This window comes from Tinamus guttatus, unplaced genomic scaffold, assembly GCF_059628265.1.
Source record: "Tinamus guttatus ecotype Peru unplaced genomic scaffold, ASM5962826v1 Tinamus_guttatus_pri_ptg000198l, whole genome shotgun sequence".
NCBI classification, from domain to species: Eukaryota; Metazoa; Chordata; class Aves; order Tinamiformes; family Tinamidae; genus Tinamus; species Tinamus guttatus.
Window position 1 is genome coordinate 55,223 of NW_028288732.1, and position 17,604 is coordinate 72,826.

The window sequence follows — 17,604 nt, forward strand, 5'->3', positions numbered from 1 at the left end:
CAAAAAAATAGGAGCACACTGCAGAGACATTTGTGAATATTTATTCACAAGGAAAATAAAAACAGTTTTGTGAAATTTCAGTCCCAAAGTATCCAACTATTTCAGGGATTCAAATATCCATAGCAACATTCCCATTAACATCAGGAAGTGTTGGATTAGACCTACTTATATTGCACCATGATTTGAATTGTGATTCAAAGAATCCTACTTGAAAAGCTCCTGTTTTTCAAAGTAGCACCCTAAGGCCACAACTCAGTGGGCTCCTAAGGAAAGGACAAAAAGTTCCTTCTTCCACTATGGCCACAAAGTCAGTCTTAAGCTTCTTTGGACATGAAACCTGCACAACAGTAAAGAGGTTTCAGGACAGAGTGAAGATAAGCAAAACCTTTCTGCAAGATAAAGGAAGATGTAGAAGTAGCTTTGGAACCTTGGCTCAGCAGTAAAACAAGTCTTTCATCTATATAAATCCACCTTAGGACATCAGCTAGTCTCTTCCACTTCAGTTGAGTGGAAAACACTGTAATACACAAAAATACTAATAAAGTTCCTCTGCTATAGCCCATAAGCCATGTCATTAATTGGTCAAAAGCACCTGCTGCCCTGCTAGGAATCACTGCCCATGTGGGCAATTAACCAGCATTCCCTGATTAACAGAGGCAGCATACTGCTCTATCATCTTCACTGGGAAGACTGTAGGACTACCCCCTTCCACAGGAGACAAAAGCAACACATTGGCAAGACCATCATACACAGGTTTATTGCAACTGTCTCATACAACCAAGAACTGAGAGTAGTCATGAAATAGCCTTAACTACTTGCAGCTTTACCTTGTCATAAGCAATAGAGAATGTGCTTACAAGCATCATTTTCTGGTCAGGCTAGTTCAAACCCGAAGTTAGAATTTTGTTTCTCCAAGAAACTTGGGAGTCACAAAAGTTTATGTTGGCACACCAGATTCAGTTGCTCAAAGGACAGCACCACCATAATCTGGCTTCTTTGTACTCCAGATTCAGTTGCAATCTCATCTTTCTTATCAGCTCTCCCTCGTGTTATCACCTGCTGATATCAGAACTGAGGGACCTGACTTGGCCTCAAGTTCAATGAAAGTTTTAGTAGTAAAGGACATAGCCACTTCTTCCTTTAAAGTGTTGGTTTTCTTAACAGATAAGATGAAGCTTCCACCCTTATTACAAGGCAGGGAACAAGTAACAGGCAAAGGTTAAGTCTTATGAAAAGTCTTTATTATCTTTGTTACCAGAAGAACAAAACATACTAAGACATGAGGCCAATAATGCTGCTGCAGTTTATTTCAACTAAAAAGATGCTTAGTATACAAAACAAGTGCAAGCACGCAATCTAGCTAAGGTGTTATAAAAACAGCTCCTTTTATTTAACCTCAGTATTTTGCAAGTTAGCAGGATGTAATCTGACATACAGCAAGCTCAATACTGTTTACAGTCTGCAATATATCTTTCACTAATTTTATAGCTTGTGTAAAGTACAGATTTTTCATGCTAAAGTTAACTCAGCCCTAATATTGAACTAGATTACTAACAAGTGCCCAACACTAATTTGTCAGAACCAGCTGATTCCACTAATTAAACACATCCCCTCCTCTAAGCAAAATGAACAAGGCACTTAAAGTTCCAGATTAAGGTGGAAAAAACATATTCTTGCACTAAGAATCCAAATACCATAGAATTCCTGTTTCTTACGGAGCTCAGTTACCTACACCTACTACCCAGCAATCACAGTCTATTAACAAGTATAGAAGGGAGAGTAGGACCACAGCCACTCACAGTGGTGTTGACTTGATGTTACCTCTAAATTTGAGGTTCTATACCACACTAGAGATTGCAAGGTTTAGCTTAAAAAAAAAAAAAAAAAGACTGGCTTCATTTCATTCTTTTAAAAGACTCAAGTAAAAGACACTATGAGGACCACAGCCGAGTTCCATGATTGTCCTCAGAAACTATACCAGGCATCAATACAATGCAAGGATGCAGAGCAGCAATAAGAGACATCATGCTATGATTACTGTGCAACACCACTGCTGTGCTTGAAAAACACAGCAACCCACCAATGGCATCACTGTTGTCACCAGCAATTTGAGAGACCTTTTCCCACAGGGTGATGTGGGCTGCACGGTGAGCCAATTACATTAACATAAGTGCTGGGAAGAAGCTGTGCCATGACTCCGGAGGGTTCCCAAGCCGGCACCAGTGTCTGCTTTAATGCAGTCAGATGCTCTGCCTCCTCCAAACACCATCAGCAATAGACTGCTGAGTCATAGAGCCCTGGAGGGACACTAGGAGCTGCAGAGCCTGCAGGTACAAGCTGCATGCAGGCTGCTGCAGACCCAAACCACTCCAGCAGCCTCCCAAGAGCAAAGCAGCACTGCTAGCCCACATTAAAGCCACCTGGCAAGCACCAACTGCCTCCAGGCTTATCTTGTTTCACTGGGGGCTTTAATTTGAAGTACACTGTATTTCAATTTCCAGTATAAAGGTAGCAACCCTGATGTCTGAAAAAATCTTCACAATTCAATATAAACAAGAAGAGTTTTCCCCATTTCCAACCCTCATGTAGCAGAGCTGTCACAAGTGACCTACACAGAATGCTTCAGATTTTTGCAAGCACCTTGTCATCTCTCAGAAATTCAGACATAGGGAGGATTAGCTTTTAGTTTGTCTTCAAGATAGTCTACTATAACTTAGTAAGAAAACTTACTTTTAAATCAGAACATGAAGGAAAATATTTCAGAATTTAAATGGTCAAAGTACCTACTATTCTTAACCACCTTGAACTGGCACAGGTTAAAGGTTACTAGCTCCAGACCACCCTTCCTCAGTGTAAGGTCTCCATTTACTTATCTGAGCATCTATATTCACCTTACTGCACTTAAGTGCTAGTACTTGCAGTACTGAACTTGCTAGTATTTGCACCCTGTTTGAGGAGAAAAAGCTTTAAAAGTGACAAGCTCAGAGCAATGCCATACCAGCTCCCAGACAGTGCTTATTGCAAAATCAGCTCTTAAGACTAAACTACAAGTGATCTTGAGTGCACCACAGCTACTAGGCATAGAGATGCACAAGGAAGTATTCACCACATTCTTTTTTCTCTAAGATGAAGTAATCTTACTGCTGGAGCAAACTAGACATCTGTCTCAGAAATATAACCCTGTAAAAACAAAACAGTTAAGGTTCTTTTTCATTACCAACACTGAATAGTGCATGATTAGATTTGAGCTTCTCACTGCTTTTACTTGGTTGTGATCATTCTCTTAAACACAAGATCTTACATTTTTCTTGTATTCTAATCAAGACCTAAACAGTAGGAAAAGCTTGCTCTGTTTTTACTAAATAGCCCTTACATTTAAAAGTATAAAATGCTTAGTAAATGCCCACTTTAATTACTAGAACTACAGCATCCCTTGGAATGACCTCTTAAGGACAAGGGAGAATATTCAACATTGACCTTCAAGGTAATGAACCTTTCTTGAGCTGGCACAGCAAGAAAACGCACTGCTGCATGTAATTTAATAAGCAGAGACAATAAAAACAGTGAAAAGGTAAGCTGACCTTATGTTTGGCATGCTGAAATTTTGACCCTTCCTGCTCTTCATGCTGCCCCGAGCTGGCTCTCTCCCTTACACTTCTATACCCAGGACTGGGTATAATGTACTCTTTTCCTATGTCGATGTCTTTCATCTTCCGTAAACGCCAGGGTTTACACGTGTATTTTCACGTTGAAGAACTGAAAAAAAATAAATAAATCCCACATCATTATATGCCATGTCCAACATGAGTTTAATCAGCTATTTTAAAAGCCTTCCCCCCTCCCCTCAAGTAAGAAAGCAGTTGTAAAGAAGTTGGCATAATAGTACTAAAAAATACCACTCTGGAATCCTGCAGAAGACTCCAGCTTCCCCTGAACTAGTTTAAATGTGTCCTGAGGTAAAAAGGGAGTACAATGATTTTCAATGCACCAGAATGTAGAATCTTACTCCCTAGAATTCTAAAATAAGATTATGCAACATGACAGATAGAATTAACTAAAATGAGTTAAAACTTTGAGAAACTTCCAGTTTGGAAGATCAAATCCTTGGGAATCCTCTGTTAATGTTTAAGACAATGCATTTACAGTAGTATTCTAGTGGAAAATTTTGCAGAATAGAGATCCCTAGAGATACCACAACATGATGAAATTAGTCATTCTATATGCATTTTGGTCAGAAAAATATCCTCCTCTATAAGCTTATTCATTCACTGCTCAAGTCTGAACTAGCCTCAAGCAGGTACATGGATGGGAAGGAGCCACATCTTCAGCACTGCGGATTCTCCGCAACCTATCAAACCCCCCATAAGGTCAGGGGAAAAAAAAAATAAATGAAAGGGAAAAAGAAGTCCCAGAAGAAGAATTACCTCACCTCGTAGTGTCATGTTCTATAGCGCTGCTTTCTGTCACCTGCCTTAAACCAGCACCACGGAAGAAGCCCGCTTAGGTCCTTGGCCAGACCCTTGGCCGGCCGCATCGGCTGCCGCCTTCCCCCCCGCCTCACAGCGGCCACGGCGCCGCTGTCCCCGGGAAGGGAGCCAGCGCAAGCCCCCCGCCCCGCTTCCAGGATACTGCCCTGGGGCGGCTGGGGGCCGCTGCACCCTGCCGGCTCCGCACGCCTCCTGCTGCTGCGACGCGAGCCAGCCCGCTGGCCCCCGGCGCCAACAGGGGACGATGTCCCCGTGCTGCCCGGCAGGGACCCCACCCCACCCCCGGGTGGGCGAGCAGCGAGGGGCCGAGGCGGGAGGGGGCTCTGCCCGCGCGCCCCCCACAAGAACCCGGGGTAAGGTCCCCCCTCGGCGGCGGCGCCGCCCCGCGCGCACACAGGCCCCGCCGCCCCGGGCGCGGCGCGGCGCCGCGCTCACCTCCGCCCGCCGGCGGCCCCGCTGCAGCTTTCCCCCTCAGCGGCCGCGCAGCCAAACAACATCCCTTATAGCGGTTCCGGCGTCGCCACGGCGCCTGCGCGGCGCGGGCAGGGCGGCAGCCCCCCGCGCGGCGCCTCACGGGAAGTGTAGTCCCCCGCCGCTCCCACCGCCCACTTGTGGGCGGCGCCAGAACGACATGTCCCAGAAGGTCCCGCGCGGCGCCGCCCCTCCCCGGGCACCGCCCGCCGCGCGCCGCGCCCCGCCCCTTCTCGCCGCGCCTGCCGCAGCGTGGGGGGTCTGGAACGTTCGCCGCGGGCCGCGCGAGCCGCGGCGGGCGGGGCGCGGGGCACTGCGGCGCGGGGCGCGCGCGGCCGGGCAATGCGGGGCCCTGCAAGGCCGTACAATGCCGTGCCGTGCAATGCCGTGCAAGGCACTGCAATGCAGCGAGGCACCGCGCAACGCAAAGCGGTGCAGTGCGGTGCCGTGCCGGGTGGCGGGGACGGCAGGGGACCCAGGCTGTCCCTTGCGGCACATCTGCAGGGCTGAGCCTCCCCGCACGAGCACGGCACGGCGGAGAGGGAGAGTGATGGTCCTGTGTGTCCCCCCCCCGCCGTGGGGCTGCATCGCCGCGGCTGTGTGGTGGCACCAGCCCACATGTGGCCACATGTCTCCCCCGGTGGCAATGAGACAAGAGCAGCCCTGAGGCTGAGATGCCACCCCAAGCTGAGCGGAAGACGGCTCAGGCCCTGGGGAAGCTCCACGAAGGAGGAGATGCGTCGCAGCCGCCCTTACCATCGCACAGGGCCATAAATATCCCTATCAGCCCCTGCGCTGCGGCTCCTTGCCTGCTGCGTTTCCGTTCCTTGTCCTCATTTGACATCCCGCTTCCACCAGCCTGGCTTGGCTGCTGCCTCGTCTTAGCAGTTTATGTAACAAGTGCCGGTTTGTGCGGCCGCCGCTCCCTGTCAGCACCCGCTGTGGATGCTGATCCGATGTGAAAGCGGGAAGGGACACAGGTAAATATGGGAGATGGGGATAAAGGTGGGCCAGGATGAGTGCCGAGAGCAGCAGTGCTAGTGAAGTGTCACATCACCGTGTGGGCGATAATTCAAGGACACCCTTATGGCACCTGAGGATCCCGTCAGAGCTCTGACCCACGCGGTTACACATCCTCTTGCCCCACTTCTGGCAAAGCCAAGAGCTGGTGATGTTGGTGACACTGTAATATTTGGGGACAGCAGAACTGCAAAACAGCAGAGAAGCAGAGCCAGACCCAGTGCTGGGCAGCCAAGGGTGCACGTGGCTTTTTGTGTTTTTCTATTCCTCCAAACTACAAACTCAGCAATTTCAGACTGCTTCAGCTGAAATTTTACTTGGGAGAAAAGCTGCAAGGTGTATTTTATCCTTTCCGCATTCTGCGTTCCAGCAGAGGGTGGATTTTGAGACAGAAACCAAGAGGCAGTTTGGGATAAAGGGCAGTCGTTAAACAGATCTCTGTGTGCAACACACTGGAGTGCAGGGGTAAATAAACATGCAATAGCCGAGCAACAGAGTTAAACAGCAAAATCAAACAGGACAAATCAAAAGTTAAACAGCAAAATCAAACAGCACAAAGTGTGACTGCTGTGGATATTTAAATAGGGTTAAAGCTTTCAAATGAATCACTTCTATTGCATTTGAGGACATTGACCTGAACTTATCATGAGCAGAGCACCACACATGTGTCTCTGACTCCCGGCCCGTGGAAGCAACCAGGGCTGCTCGGGGGAAGTGGTTCTCTGTGAACCAGTCACATGCTGATGCCCCCAAGCTCTGCCTCATGTGCCTGAAGGGAGAGATGGATCTGAACTCCCACTGTGCCAAAATGCCTGAAAAATGTGTTCAGAAGATAAGTGATGAGCGTTGTCTCAGCTGCAACTCTGCCTCTGCTTGTGCTGTCCTCAGTTTCACTGGTGCTGGAGTAGAGCGCAGAGCACGAGGGAGGCCATGAGCACAAGCTGGTGCGAGGTGATGTGCACGGGCAGCTCCAGGGATGGGCTGCTGATCGCAGCCATCGGCAGCATCTTCACACCCGTATTCGATCACAGGACTGCTGGAGGAGAAGCTTAAGTCAGCACAGCCACCCGTGAGCTGCCGTGCGCCTCCTTCAGCGTTTGTTCCAGAGGATATAAATGTCCTGGTGCCACCGACAAGCAGAGCTGCAGCTTCGGCTCCAGTGGCAGCAGCCCATGCTTTTAGTGCTGCAAGTCCTAGATTCACCCCTGCGGGATGGCAGCTGTTACATAAACAGGGCTGGTGCAGGATTAAAACTTTCCCTGATTCAAGATCTGGGATTTGCTGCAATCGGCACTGAACAGCAAGAAAAGCATAGCCAACCTGAAGAGCCAGCGGTATTTTCCATAGCAAGGCAGCGGCGCTTCCTAGAGGTGTGGAGAATCCACTTCCCTCTGCCCCGAAACCTGGGCAAGGGATTGGAAGCAAAGCTTTAAACAGCCACATTTGAGCTTCGCGTGAGCCATCAGGTCCAATAACCGAGTGCCACCACATTGCTCAGGGAAAAACAGGCTCAGCCTGTGGCGGTGACTGTCATTTATTTCAGTCAGCGTTTCAGTCAGACCTGAGAAGGCCCCTTCCTTCAGCACAACCTCAGATACGCCTGTGGTCAGCGGTTTGTCCCTCCCACCCATCACAGCTCCTCTCCCGGGCACATCACATGCAGAGGACATGTTCTTCCTTCCTCCTGCCCCACTGGGATGCTCCGTCTGAGCCGCTGGAGCTTGTGTTTTCTGCATGAGCTTCCCGGATTCAGCCCTTCCCAAGGAACGCGCTGACAGCTCTTATGCTTGCTGGTTTTTGCTCCCTTGCTGATCAGAGCTCTCAGCCACAAAGTGCCGAACTCATAAATTAATCGGATGGCTCAAGGAAAAGTCCCATGACCTCAAATTTAGCCTGCAGCACTGCAAACCTTAACAAGCCCCAAAACAGGGGTGTGTGGAGGGATCACACTTGCCAGTGGTCACACACACCGTTCTGTGCCAGGACAAGGATGGTGGCTCTCCCTTCGTGCTGTCCTACCCGTCCTCATCCAGGACGCTGTGCACACAATATCATACACATTTGGTGCCTGCTCGGCTCCAGCTGGGTGTAGCTGTGCAGAAAGGGGCTTGCAAGACCGGAGAGTGAGAGACCCAGACACACGAGCCAGCCCTTCCCTGATCCCAGCACTTTCCTTTGCACTGCGCTGATTGCCGGGGCGCACATGGGGCAGGGGATCCCTTGGGAAGCTCCAGACCTGAGTGGCTCCCTGTGAACACCTCCCTTGGCAGCAGGGGTGTTCTCAAGCTCCTGCCCTTTCATTAGTGCCTCCGCAGTGTGGCTGCAGGTGACTCACACAGACATTCGGGCTTTTTGCTGTTTCAGTGCTGAACAGTCTGTGTTGCAGATGGGAAGCTGGGAGGGAGGGAGTTGAGGCCAGCTCACACAAAGCAGTGAGAAATGCTCTTTCCCTGCTTTTTTTTTTCCCCCAGAAAATATGGAAGAGAGATATGATGGGTTTGGACCTAGAGAAAAGATGAATCTTTCTTTTTCATCCTGATTTGTTTTAGGCAGTTCATTAATATCTTAATACCCCATGAGTTCAGCTTGGACTCACTTGAACCTTGCGTACAATTACCAGCCATGTGGCTGTTCACACACCGTGATTGTGTTTCACAGGATAAACCTTGAACTGGCCTAGACTGATCTAAACTGGTGCCGTGCTCCAGACTGCACCAGTACCACCTTCCCTGCAGCTCATATGGTAAGACAAACCTGCCAAGAACCAGCTAATAATCAAAACTTAAAAATATATAAAAAAAACTAAAAGGCATTTCTGCTTGCCATATTTCTTGTTCAAGAGCAGAAGTAAAAGAGGTGCCGCACTGCACTGTAGGTTAGATTTGGTTTGTAATTCATTATTTGGGTCATGGGAAAGGAACGCGGAAAGAGGGCTGCATTTTATTTCATATACTCCCTTCTCTGAACTTTGGAAGGGCAAGATACAAGTAACACCCAGCAGCAACTAAATTAAACTTCCTTTTTCTTTCTTTCCTTCTTTCTTTACATCTGAATGAGATGTGAAAAGCCAGAAGCTCTCAAAGCTATTGTGGTGTTTAAAGCCTAATCAAATGCAGGAAACAAGTTCAAGGCAGTTCATCTTCAGACTGAGTGATTTTTTCCATCTTTCTTCTAAAAACCTGATAATTCTGAGGACAAGATTAACTCAAGGACAAAGCACTGCCCACAGAGCAGAAGCAATGGTGCAGTCCTGTGAACAGTAGCAAGTTATGTGGTTTGCAGAGCTCCTACCATGCCCGTGGTTAATGAGTAATTGGTAGAAATCTGCGGCACGGGGCTGTGTGCTATCCAAGTACAGCAGGGAACAGACAAGCTGAAGGCTTGGCCACCTCGTGCAGTCGGTTACGGGATGGAGTTGGGGGAGAGCTAGCAGTACTGCAACAAAAAAGCTGTGGATGTGTCTGGATGAGCGTGGAGGAGTGGGATGGATCCCTGCTGTATCACCCTGATGGTGGGAGTTGTGTCCTTTCAGCTCTCTATTACTCATGGTCTGGAGGTGTGGAGCAACAGCTTTGGTTAGCAGCCAAGGTGCAGCACTAAAATGGGGGGAGAAAATCCTCCAGACTCGTCTCTGAAAGTGGTCTGGGATTGTCCCCTAGCCAGGCTGTAAGGAAGGGACAACAGTGACATCGGTGATGTCAAAGCATGTGTTCCGCTCCGCTCCGACTGTTCTGGGCCTGGTCAGGGCTGGCTAAGCAGCTGTGCAGGGAGAACTGGTTTGTACCTTGCAGACCCTGGAGGCGATGGTCACCATGTGACGTGGCACAACCTCCACATCACCTCTTGGGGACGCAGTCACGGCCAGCTGCCAGGGAGGACAAGGGCAGGAACAGAGCTGCTCGGATAAAAAGTTGGAGGTGTCGCTGTTTCCAGCTGTGGAGAAAGAGCAGAACCAGACAGGGTGGAAAGGTCCCCCAAATGGGCTGTTTCCTACAGCCACCAGGCCGTGTGGCTGTGCAGGCCCTGCTTGATGGGCACTGTCAGGGGTCCCACCATGAAAAAAACAACACATGGGTGTAGTTGTCTCAGCCACCTGGTCACAGGACAAATGTTCCCTCTGCCTCTCCCCTGGGCAAAGGAGGAACTTGCCCTGCTGATGCCCAGAAACGCTGCACATGCTCCAAGCCCGTGGGCTTGCGGTGCACCAAACACACAGGCATGGACAAGCACTTCCTTCTAATCTTCCAACACATGATGAAGCTGCTGTTTGTCTGACTTTCTTCCCATTCCCCTAAATCACCTCCATTTCCTGCATCTCTGGTGACGTGACTGTCACGGTCTCAGGGATGTTATCCAGGCCCCATGTCCAACACCTTCCTTCTGCTGCCCCATGCTGTGGCTCATGGGTGCCACTGCGTCTGTCACAACCTGCTTTCTCCCTCTCTCCCTGAGCTATGGAGATGTGGGGAGAGATTCTCATCCACTGTAGCTCAGCTGGCCTTTATACACTTCACACCTGGGTCATCCACACCACTGGAATATGGGATGTTTCCCTGGTGCTGGTCCATAAAATGACAGTGTTGCAGGGACTCCGATGGACACAACTCAAGGTCCCTAATTCCCCAGATGTTCCCAAGTCCTTGGATTTTTTCACAGTGCCTCTTCTGCCCTCCAGCTTAATGTGAATCACCAAGGACCAGGCTTGTCCCGGCACCTCTGCCGACGTGCCAGCATCGGCAGCCAGGTAGCTGGGAAGTTACGTGGGAAGAACAGGCTGGCTGAGCACAACACGTGGCCTGCAGGGAGAAGAGCTTTCTGTCCCAGAGGATACCGCACTAGCAGTACAAATGTAAAGGGCTTTAAAAAGGAGAAAAAAATAATTAAAAAGGCTGGAAGCCCCTGGTGGTGCCTGGGCTCCCACGTAGCAGAGAAGAGGCCATCTGGGATGCCAGTTTTGGAGTTCCCCAATGTGATCAGTTGATTTTAGAAGTGAAACACACCCCAGGGAGGACAGCCAAGGTCAGAGCGCATCGGGCCTGGGGGACTGTCACTGCAGAGCGTGAGACAGGAAGAAGGGAAGCTGCCTGTTAGGTGCAGCTCTGCCCTGCTGCAGTGCTTGGTGCTGGGGCTGCTCCTGGGCGAGCAGGTCCCTGGGGTCTGACCCTGCCTGCAAACCATCCTTTGCATCCCTGACAGGAGGGAGGATGGGGAAACCTGGATGGAGACGAGGGGGAGGGAGGTAGGGGAGGCCCCTGCGTCTACGCAGAGCAGCCCTGGGAAGACCGTGAGGACGCAGTGGGGGCCCAAGGGAGCCATGGCAGCCCTCACCCCCAGCCCTCCCACAGCAAGAGGGCAAGGGGCTGTGCTTGGAAGGGTTTGCTCAGCGATGTGGCTTTGGATGCAGACTGCCCCACCTGCCCAGGAGGTGAGGGATGGGAAGCAAAGGCAGCAGTGAGGAATGAGCAGTGCTTGGGGAGATTTATTTTGTTCTGCTGCCAGGGCAGAAGGAGGACAGGTCCCAGCTCATGTGGCCACAGTGCTTCCTTGTGCCCCCTCTCGCTGTACCAGCTGGTGGGACTGGGGGAACCACTGTTGTGGGGTGCTAGTGGGGTTGGCACAGAGTCTAGGCAATGGCCTGGGTTAGCTGAGGCAAACTTTGCAGTGAAGACAGCAATACTGATTGGTCTGAGACCTTGAGGCTGCTTGTTAAGACTTCAGAAATATCTGCGTGGCAAAACATACGCCTAGAGCAGCACTGCCTTGCCAAGCAGAGCCCCGTCACGTGCCTGTCCCACGCTCTGCAGACGAGGGCAGTCCCCCAGGCATTTCTGAGCCACTAATAGGAAAAGCCCCATGTGTAATCGTGGCTTAGTCAGGTCAACTGGAAACGAAGCGCGCTGGCTGCTGCGTGCTGCTTGTCATCATGCGGCAGGAAGAGGGGGACCCGTGCAGCCATCGCTGCGGAGATTCGGCCCGGGAGCAAAGAGTGCGAAACAGCCCTGCAGCCTTGGTAACTGCCCCTGCAGCGCTTGGAATAACAAGGTCAGTTTAGTACTGATAACCAAGGAATGGCACTAGCTTCCCTGTGGCCTCTCTCACAGCCAGGGGCATGGCAGGAGCTGGAGCCTCCCCATCAACAAACAGTGTCTGGCTTCATCTTAAAGACAGAACATTGAACCAGTCTGAACTAATGGAAAATGCCCTGCTCTCATTCTGCTCCCTGGCTGATGTGCACGTAGCATCAGTCACTATCTGCTTCTGCTCCGAAAATCCAGCAGCCCTTCCTGCGGGTGAGAGGAATGCTCCAGCGTTGCACAGCCTTTGCGAAGCTTCGTGCTGCCTCTGCTTTCCTTAAAGAAGCCAGGGCCTTTTCTGCAGATTGCACTTACAGTGGTTATAGTCCAAGGTGAGCAAGGTCAAGCTTTGAATGCTGTTTATTGCTTTCATATTTCCCCAGCATGTTTGCAGTGCTTTGCACAGAAGAGATGGTTTAAAGCACACACTTCTGCGGGTGCATAGCAGATCATGTGGCGATGTGCTATGATCACAGGCAGAGACACAGTTTAGATTAAGTTTCTAGCTGAACACCTGCGTCACCTATAGGTAGGAGTATGTCTGGCTCCCTGGATCATGCCTCTCAATAGAGACATTTCCTCTGCCATCCATTTGAGGGATTTTGCTGAGCTCTGCCTGTGCCCTTAAGAAACACATGCTCTGCACTCTCTTCTTGCATCGATGTTGACTTAATGCCAGCCTGGTATCTCTGGGCTTAACTCTGCCCTGTTTTGCACTTCACGTCGTTGTGGTCACCCCTGCAAAGTCGACCCACGCCAAGACAGGCCTCCCCACGTGCTCCTGCCAAGAGGCTGCTGCTCTGTCTTCCCCGTGCAGGCATCAGGGCTGTCACGTTATCTCCAAGGGCCAAGGAACAAAGCTGATTTTTATAATCCTGCTAATAGTGTTTGTTTCCATCTATAGTATTGGCACTGCAGCCATAGCAGTGTCCCCATTTGGGAATAACACCCCTATGATGGGTGTGATTACAGCCCTAGAGACACTCCAGCCTGGCCCCAGGTGTGCTGGGTCTGGCTGAGGGTAGAGGAGGGGACCTAGTCCTGTCTGGTGGAGCGGATGGTCTCAGTTCAAAGGAGATAAAAAGTTCGGTGAAGAAAGCAAGAGAGAGTTTGGATGACTAGAAGATGCCAAGAATCAAAACATGCAATCAGTAGTGTGACCATTACTTTGCAGCACAATTGAGCAGAAAAGGATGAAAAGAAGTAGAAATAATTATACTTCAGGTGTCAAAGTCAGTGCTTGAAGGAGAGTACTGCAATCCTAGAAACTTCTCTGGGAGACAGGGTATCTTGTGGGACTAATATTCCCGCTGATTTGACTGCAAGGTAGTGGGAGCACTGTGATGAACTCCTCTGCACATCCCAGGTACAGACTCTCATCCTGTGGCTTTGCACATTGTGCCACAGAGTAGTTAATTGCACTGAATTGGAAGAAACAGAAAAGGAGCCTCTCATCCGATAGACTCAGTTTCTTTCTTATTTCCAATGTATTACCTTTTCCTTGGTCCCACTTTGACTTGAATCAGCACTTCTCTGCCACTAGGAAAAATGGCATTAATCAGCCACTTCCTGATATTTTCTGCAACCGTATGAATGTGACAGTTTGAAATATAACCCCTGTGAATTAGAAAAAGCATTGGAGCGAGTCCATGGGAAACATGAGTTCAATAACCAGATCTGTAGTATACAACATCTGTGGAGATAAGATGATTTCTCCGTGGCTTTGATGTGATGGAAAGGGGTTGCTGAGTTCGCCTGGAGAAAGTTCCTCTTCCATCTTTATGAGTTGGATCTTAAGGAAGCTCCAACATGAAACTTTTCTGAAGCAAAGTTCTGTGTGTGGGGGCAATAGAGCAGGTCCTTGAAGCAGCACAAAATGTCACTCAGCTCCCAGCCTTCTTGGGAAACATGGATTTCCTCAGACAGAGAAGGCTGATCAATGAGTCTTGTCCACAAGTGCTGGGTGGGCAGGGCAGGAGAAGGATTAAGGGAAGCGGGAGTTGGGTCGCCCGCTCTTCTGGATGGGGTCATGCAGGAAGGTGGTGATCAGAGCACAGATAGCCATGGCTTGATCAAAGCCCCAGCTTGGCTTCTGGCGGAGCGGCGGTGGGAAGCGGGGCTGCTCCTTCCTGACATGAAACATCTGGTGCCGGCAGCGGCGGAGGCGGAGGGAGGGACGGCTCCCCCTCGCAGTCCCTCCGCCAGGCAGGGCTGTGGCTGCTCCTGGAGGGAATGCTGGAGGGGCCCCTTTCCTCCCCAACATGACGAGGGATGAGGAATAACCCTGCGCTCACACAGGGAGCAGGGAACAGCCCCAGCTTGGAGCAAAGGTGCAGGGACAGAGCAGCCACTGCGGCTGGTGGCCTTGGCAGGGTGACCACTGAGTTGGTGGCAGAGGGTCTCTGTCTGAGTGCACAGTGAGGGAATTTCCCATGCGTCCCCGGGCCAGGTAGTGGCCAGTTGTCCTTCTCCTGGCTACCAGCCTTGGCTACTTCAAGCTGGGAATGCCCTGCTTGCCCCAGCAGCCCTCACCTGTCACTACAGTCCCCTTCCCATGACCTCGGTGATGCCAAAGACTGTCCCTGTGGCCCTCTACAGGCTGGCATTTCCCTGCCACGCTGGTGTTTCCCTGCCACACTGGCATGGTTGCAGGTGCCAAATCCCGCAGCTTGCTCAGTGCTTGGTCATTCCAGAGGAGTCGTCTTTTCCTCCAGCTCAGCCTGCACATCCGTTCCTACCAGCCACCGCTTGTCACTGCGGTGCTAACCTCCCCAGGGCTGGTTTTCCACGTTCTCTGGAAGAGCTCCCCTTGCTACGGGAATCCTGGAGGACCAGGGCTAGAAAAGAGTTAGCTGAGAAAACAGGAAGCAGTTCTGATGTCTGCTCTGCTCTGTGACAAGGGATCTCTCATCCCCAGAGGCTCTCAGCGAACATCATCCTCTTCCAGCACAAACAAGCCTGTGCATGGGCTGCTGCCTCATTCCCCAGGGATAAATCCCAGACTCACGTGGGTTTTGAGGCCCAGGGACTCCAGGGCCAGAGGTGCCACTCCAGGAACACATGCCCCAGCATGGGCGAGAGGAGCTTTTGGGTCATACGGAGCAGCCGGCTCTAGGGGTCCTGGCCCTGCGTCTGGCACACATGGCAAGGCCAGATGGCAGCTGACTCACCTCCCAGGACAGGGTGTCCTCGCTGACGCCAGGTCGGAGCCTGCGCCCGCCTTGCCTAACGCTGGGCACGTCCCCAAGAGCGGCCGGGAGGATGAATCAGCAAAGGCCGCTGCCAGCGCCCGGGCAGCCATCCGGAGCACCAGCGCACGCGGCCTTCGTGCACCAGCACGGTCACCCGCCTGGGAGCGGGTCTGCCGGCGTGAGCCAGCACTGCTGCTTCTCACAGAAAAACAGCTGGGGAGCAGCACCCCATCATGTAGACTTCATGCAAGAGCCACAAGAGGAGCAGCTCTGGGAGGAGCTGGGTCAGGATGCAGAGCAGTGTCCGTTTGCTTTCATGTTTGATCTCTGCTTTACTTGTGACCTGCAGTGTTATATTTACCTGCAGGACTCACTTCCGTGCTCAGGTAGATCTTGTCCAGCACAGATGTGTCCAGCTGTGCAGGAAGGCTGGACAACACACCTGCGTGCTGGATCCTTCTCTGTGGGGCAGGAGCTCCTCCTGTGTGTGTGTTTGGGGCAGGCAGACACCTCTGCACCTGGCAGGTGAGCATCAGCCATCGCAAGGGAGCTCAGGGCAGCCCCTGGAGCCTGGACACCCACATCAGGATGCAGCGTTTGCCCTACACCACCTGCATGGGGGCAGCCCCAACCCCCAGGCTCCCCAGTAGCTTGGCACAGACCAGGCAGGGCAGAATGGAGGCACTTGCTGCATCTGTGACCTGGAGTCGAGATGACACAGCCCATGGTTGAGCTGAGGCACCTTATAATGCTCCAAGGACACCAGGAGCTACAGCCACCATGGCAGGACATGACACAAAGCAAGGGGAAATGAGTGTGGTGCTAGATGCACAGTTCTTCCACAAAAACCTCGTGAGATCCTCTGCCTTCAAGGCTCCCTGTCCTAGGGACCTCCTGACACAGGTCCCACCCAGCCCTGACAAACATGGAGCCCTTGATATGCCCCAAATATGGCCCAGAAAGCAGAGCAGCCCCACAGCACTCACCCTGCTCCGTGATGCCCTATCCAGAGGATTGCAAGGGTGAGGAAGTAGAAAAAACCTCTAGTCAGTGTTAACCCCCCATCTCCTCCCCATTCTGGAATACTCAGCTTGATGGACTTTTAGTTGAAGCCAGCAAAACCTCATTTCAATTTCATGACCTAATTCGAATTTTAAAAGCCTCCTTGGAATTGGGATTCAGAATATGCTTGGCCTGGGTGCTGCTGGCCTGCAAGTCCCTGCTGAAATCAAAGGGAACCGTTCCTGCAAAGCCTGAAGAATATTTATCAAGCTGATTTTGAGTTCAGTTCATTATCAATTACCTTATTTGTCTTCCCCTGCTCCTGCCAATTTACCAGGGCAACGCCTTGGAAACTTGCCTCATTTGGAGAGAACAGGATGTAATTAGCCGGATAATCTGCTGATTCTCTTGTTGAGCTCCGAGTGCCGTCTTGACACGGGCAGTGGCTGCACAGGCTGGATCAGACCTGCTTTCTGGTGCTGTTTATGCATTTAGTGCGACACAGGCAGGAAGGAAGATGCTGTCCTGCCCTCAGGCAATGACAAATCCACCTCTCAGATAACTTCTCAGATTGTAACCCGTGGGCTAAAAGCACCTGGGAGCTCTTGTTCCGGCCTTTGCTCCTCTGCTTGGCAAAAGGATTCCCAAGGGGATGCGGATACCTATTTTTGACCAAGATAGGAATGATTTATTTCTCCAGCACAGCTTATCTCTATTTTCTCAGTTGTGTCCATCCTGGCTTTATTCCAAGCCATTAGCTAAGGTCAAGCAATTTACTCACAAGATGCAACACAGCAAAGGCTCAGTCATAATTTACTGGGGTCAGATGGCACAAGAGATCCTTAACGCTTTAACCGGCAAGGAAAATTCAGGGAATACCCAATGCTGCAGAGCCCTTCAGGAGGCAGAGGAGAGCTGTCTTCTAGTCACTGTTGTGAACGTGCAGTTCAGTCGATGTAAAGCATGCTGCGTGAACATATTGTATACAGCAAATATGCACTTGCCCAGCACGCCAGCACTGCGACAGGGGTTATGGCGGTTCCCCACAGCACTAGGACAACTCCGTAGGTCTCAGCAGCCCCCCTGCTCCAAGCCCTCCAGGTCTTTCCTCAGGGAGTCTCTCAGCCCATTTTCCAGGTTTTCATGCAGAGGTTATAATACAGTTCTATCCTGCAGGGAAAAAAAAAAAAAAAAGAGCAGGCAGGCTTGCTGTGACTGAGTAAGAGAGACCATGGGACCATAATCAATGGATGGAGATGAGAGATGAGGATGCGGCCAAGAGCACATTCTGTGCCCAGCACTGTAAGCACCCAATTCCCTCCTGAGAGCCAGGCCAATACAGAAGGACTCAGGAGGGAC

At 51.1% G+C, this 17,604-nt stretch overlaps 1 protein-coding gene across 1 annotated transcript in view; it reads right to left on the reverse strand.

The window, feature by feature from the left end:
- Positions 1-3,752, reverse strand: part of ABCC5 (ATP binding cassette subfamily C member 5) — a 43,391-nt gene extending 39,639 nt beyond the window's left edge. The window contains exon 1 of the mRNA XM_088523823.1: positions 3,582-3,752. Within this exon, the coding sequence (XP_088379949.1) occupies positions 3,582-3,710 (129 nt within the window). The 5' untranslated portion in view covers positions 3,711-3,752. The remainder of the gene's footprint in view (positions 1-3,581) is intronic.
- Positions 3,753-17,604: the final 13,852 nt, after the last annotated feature.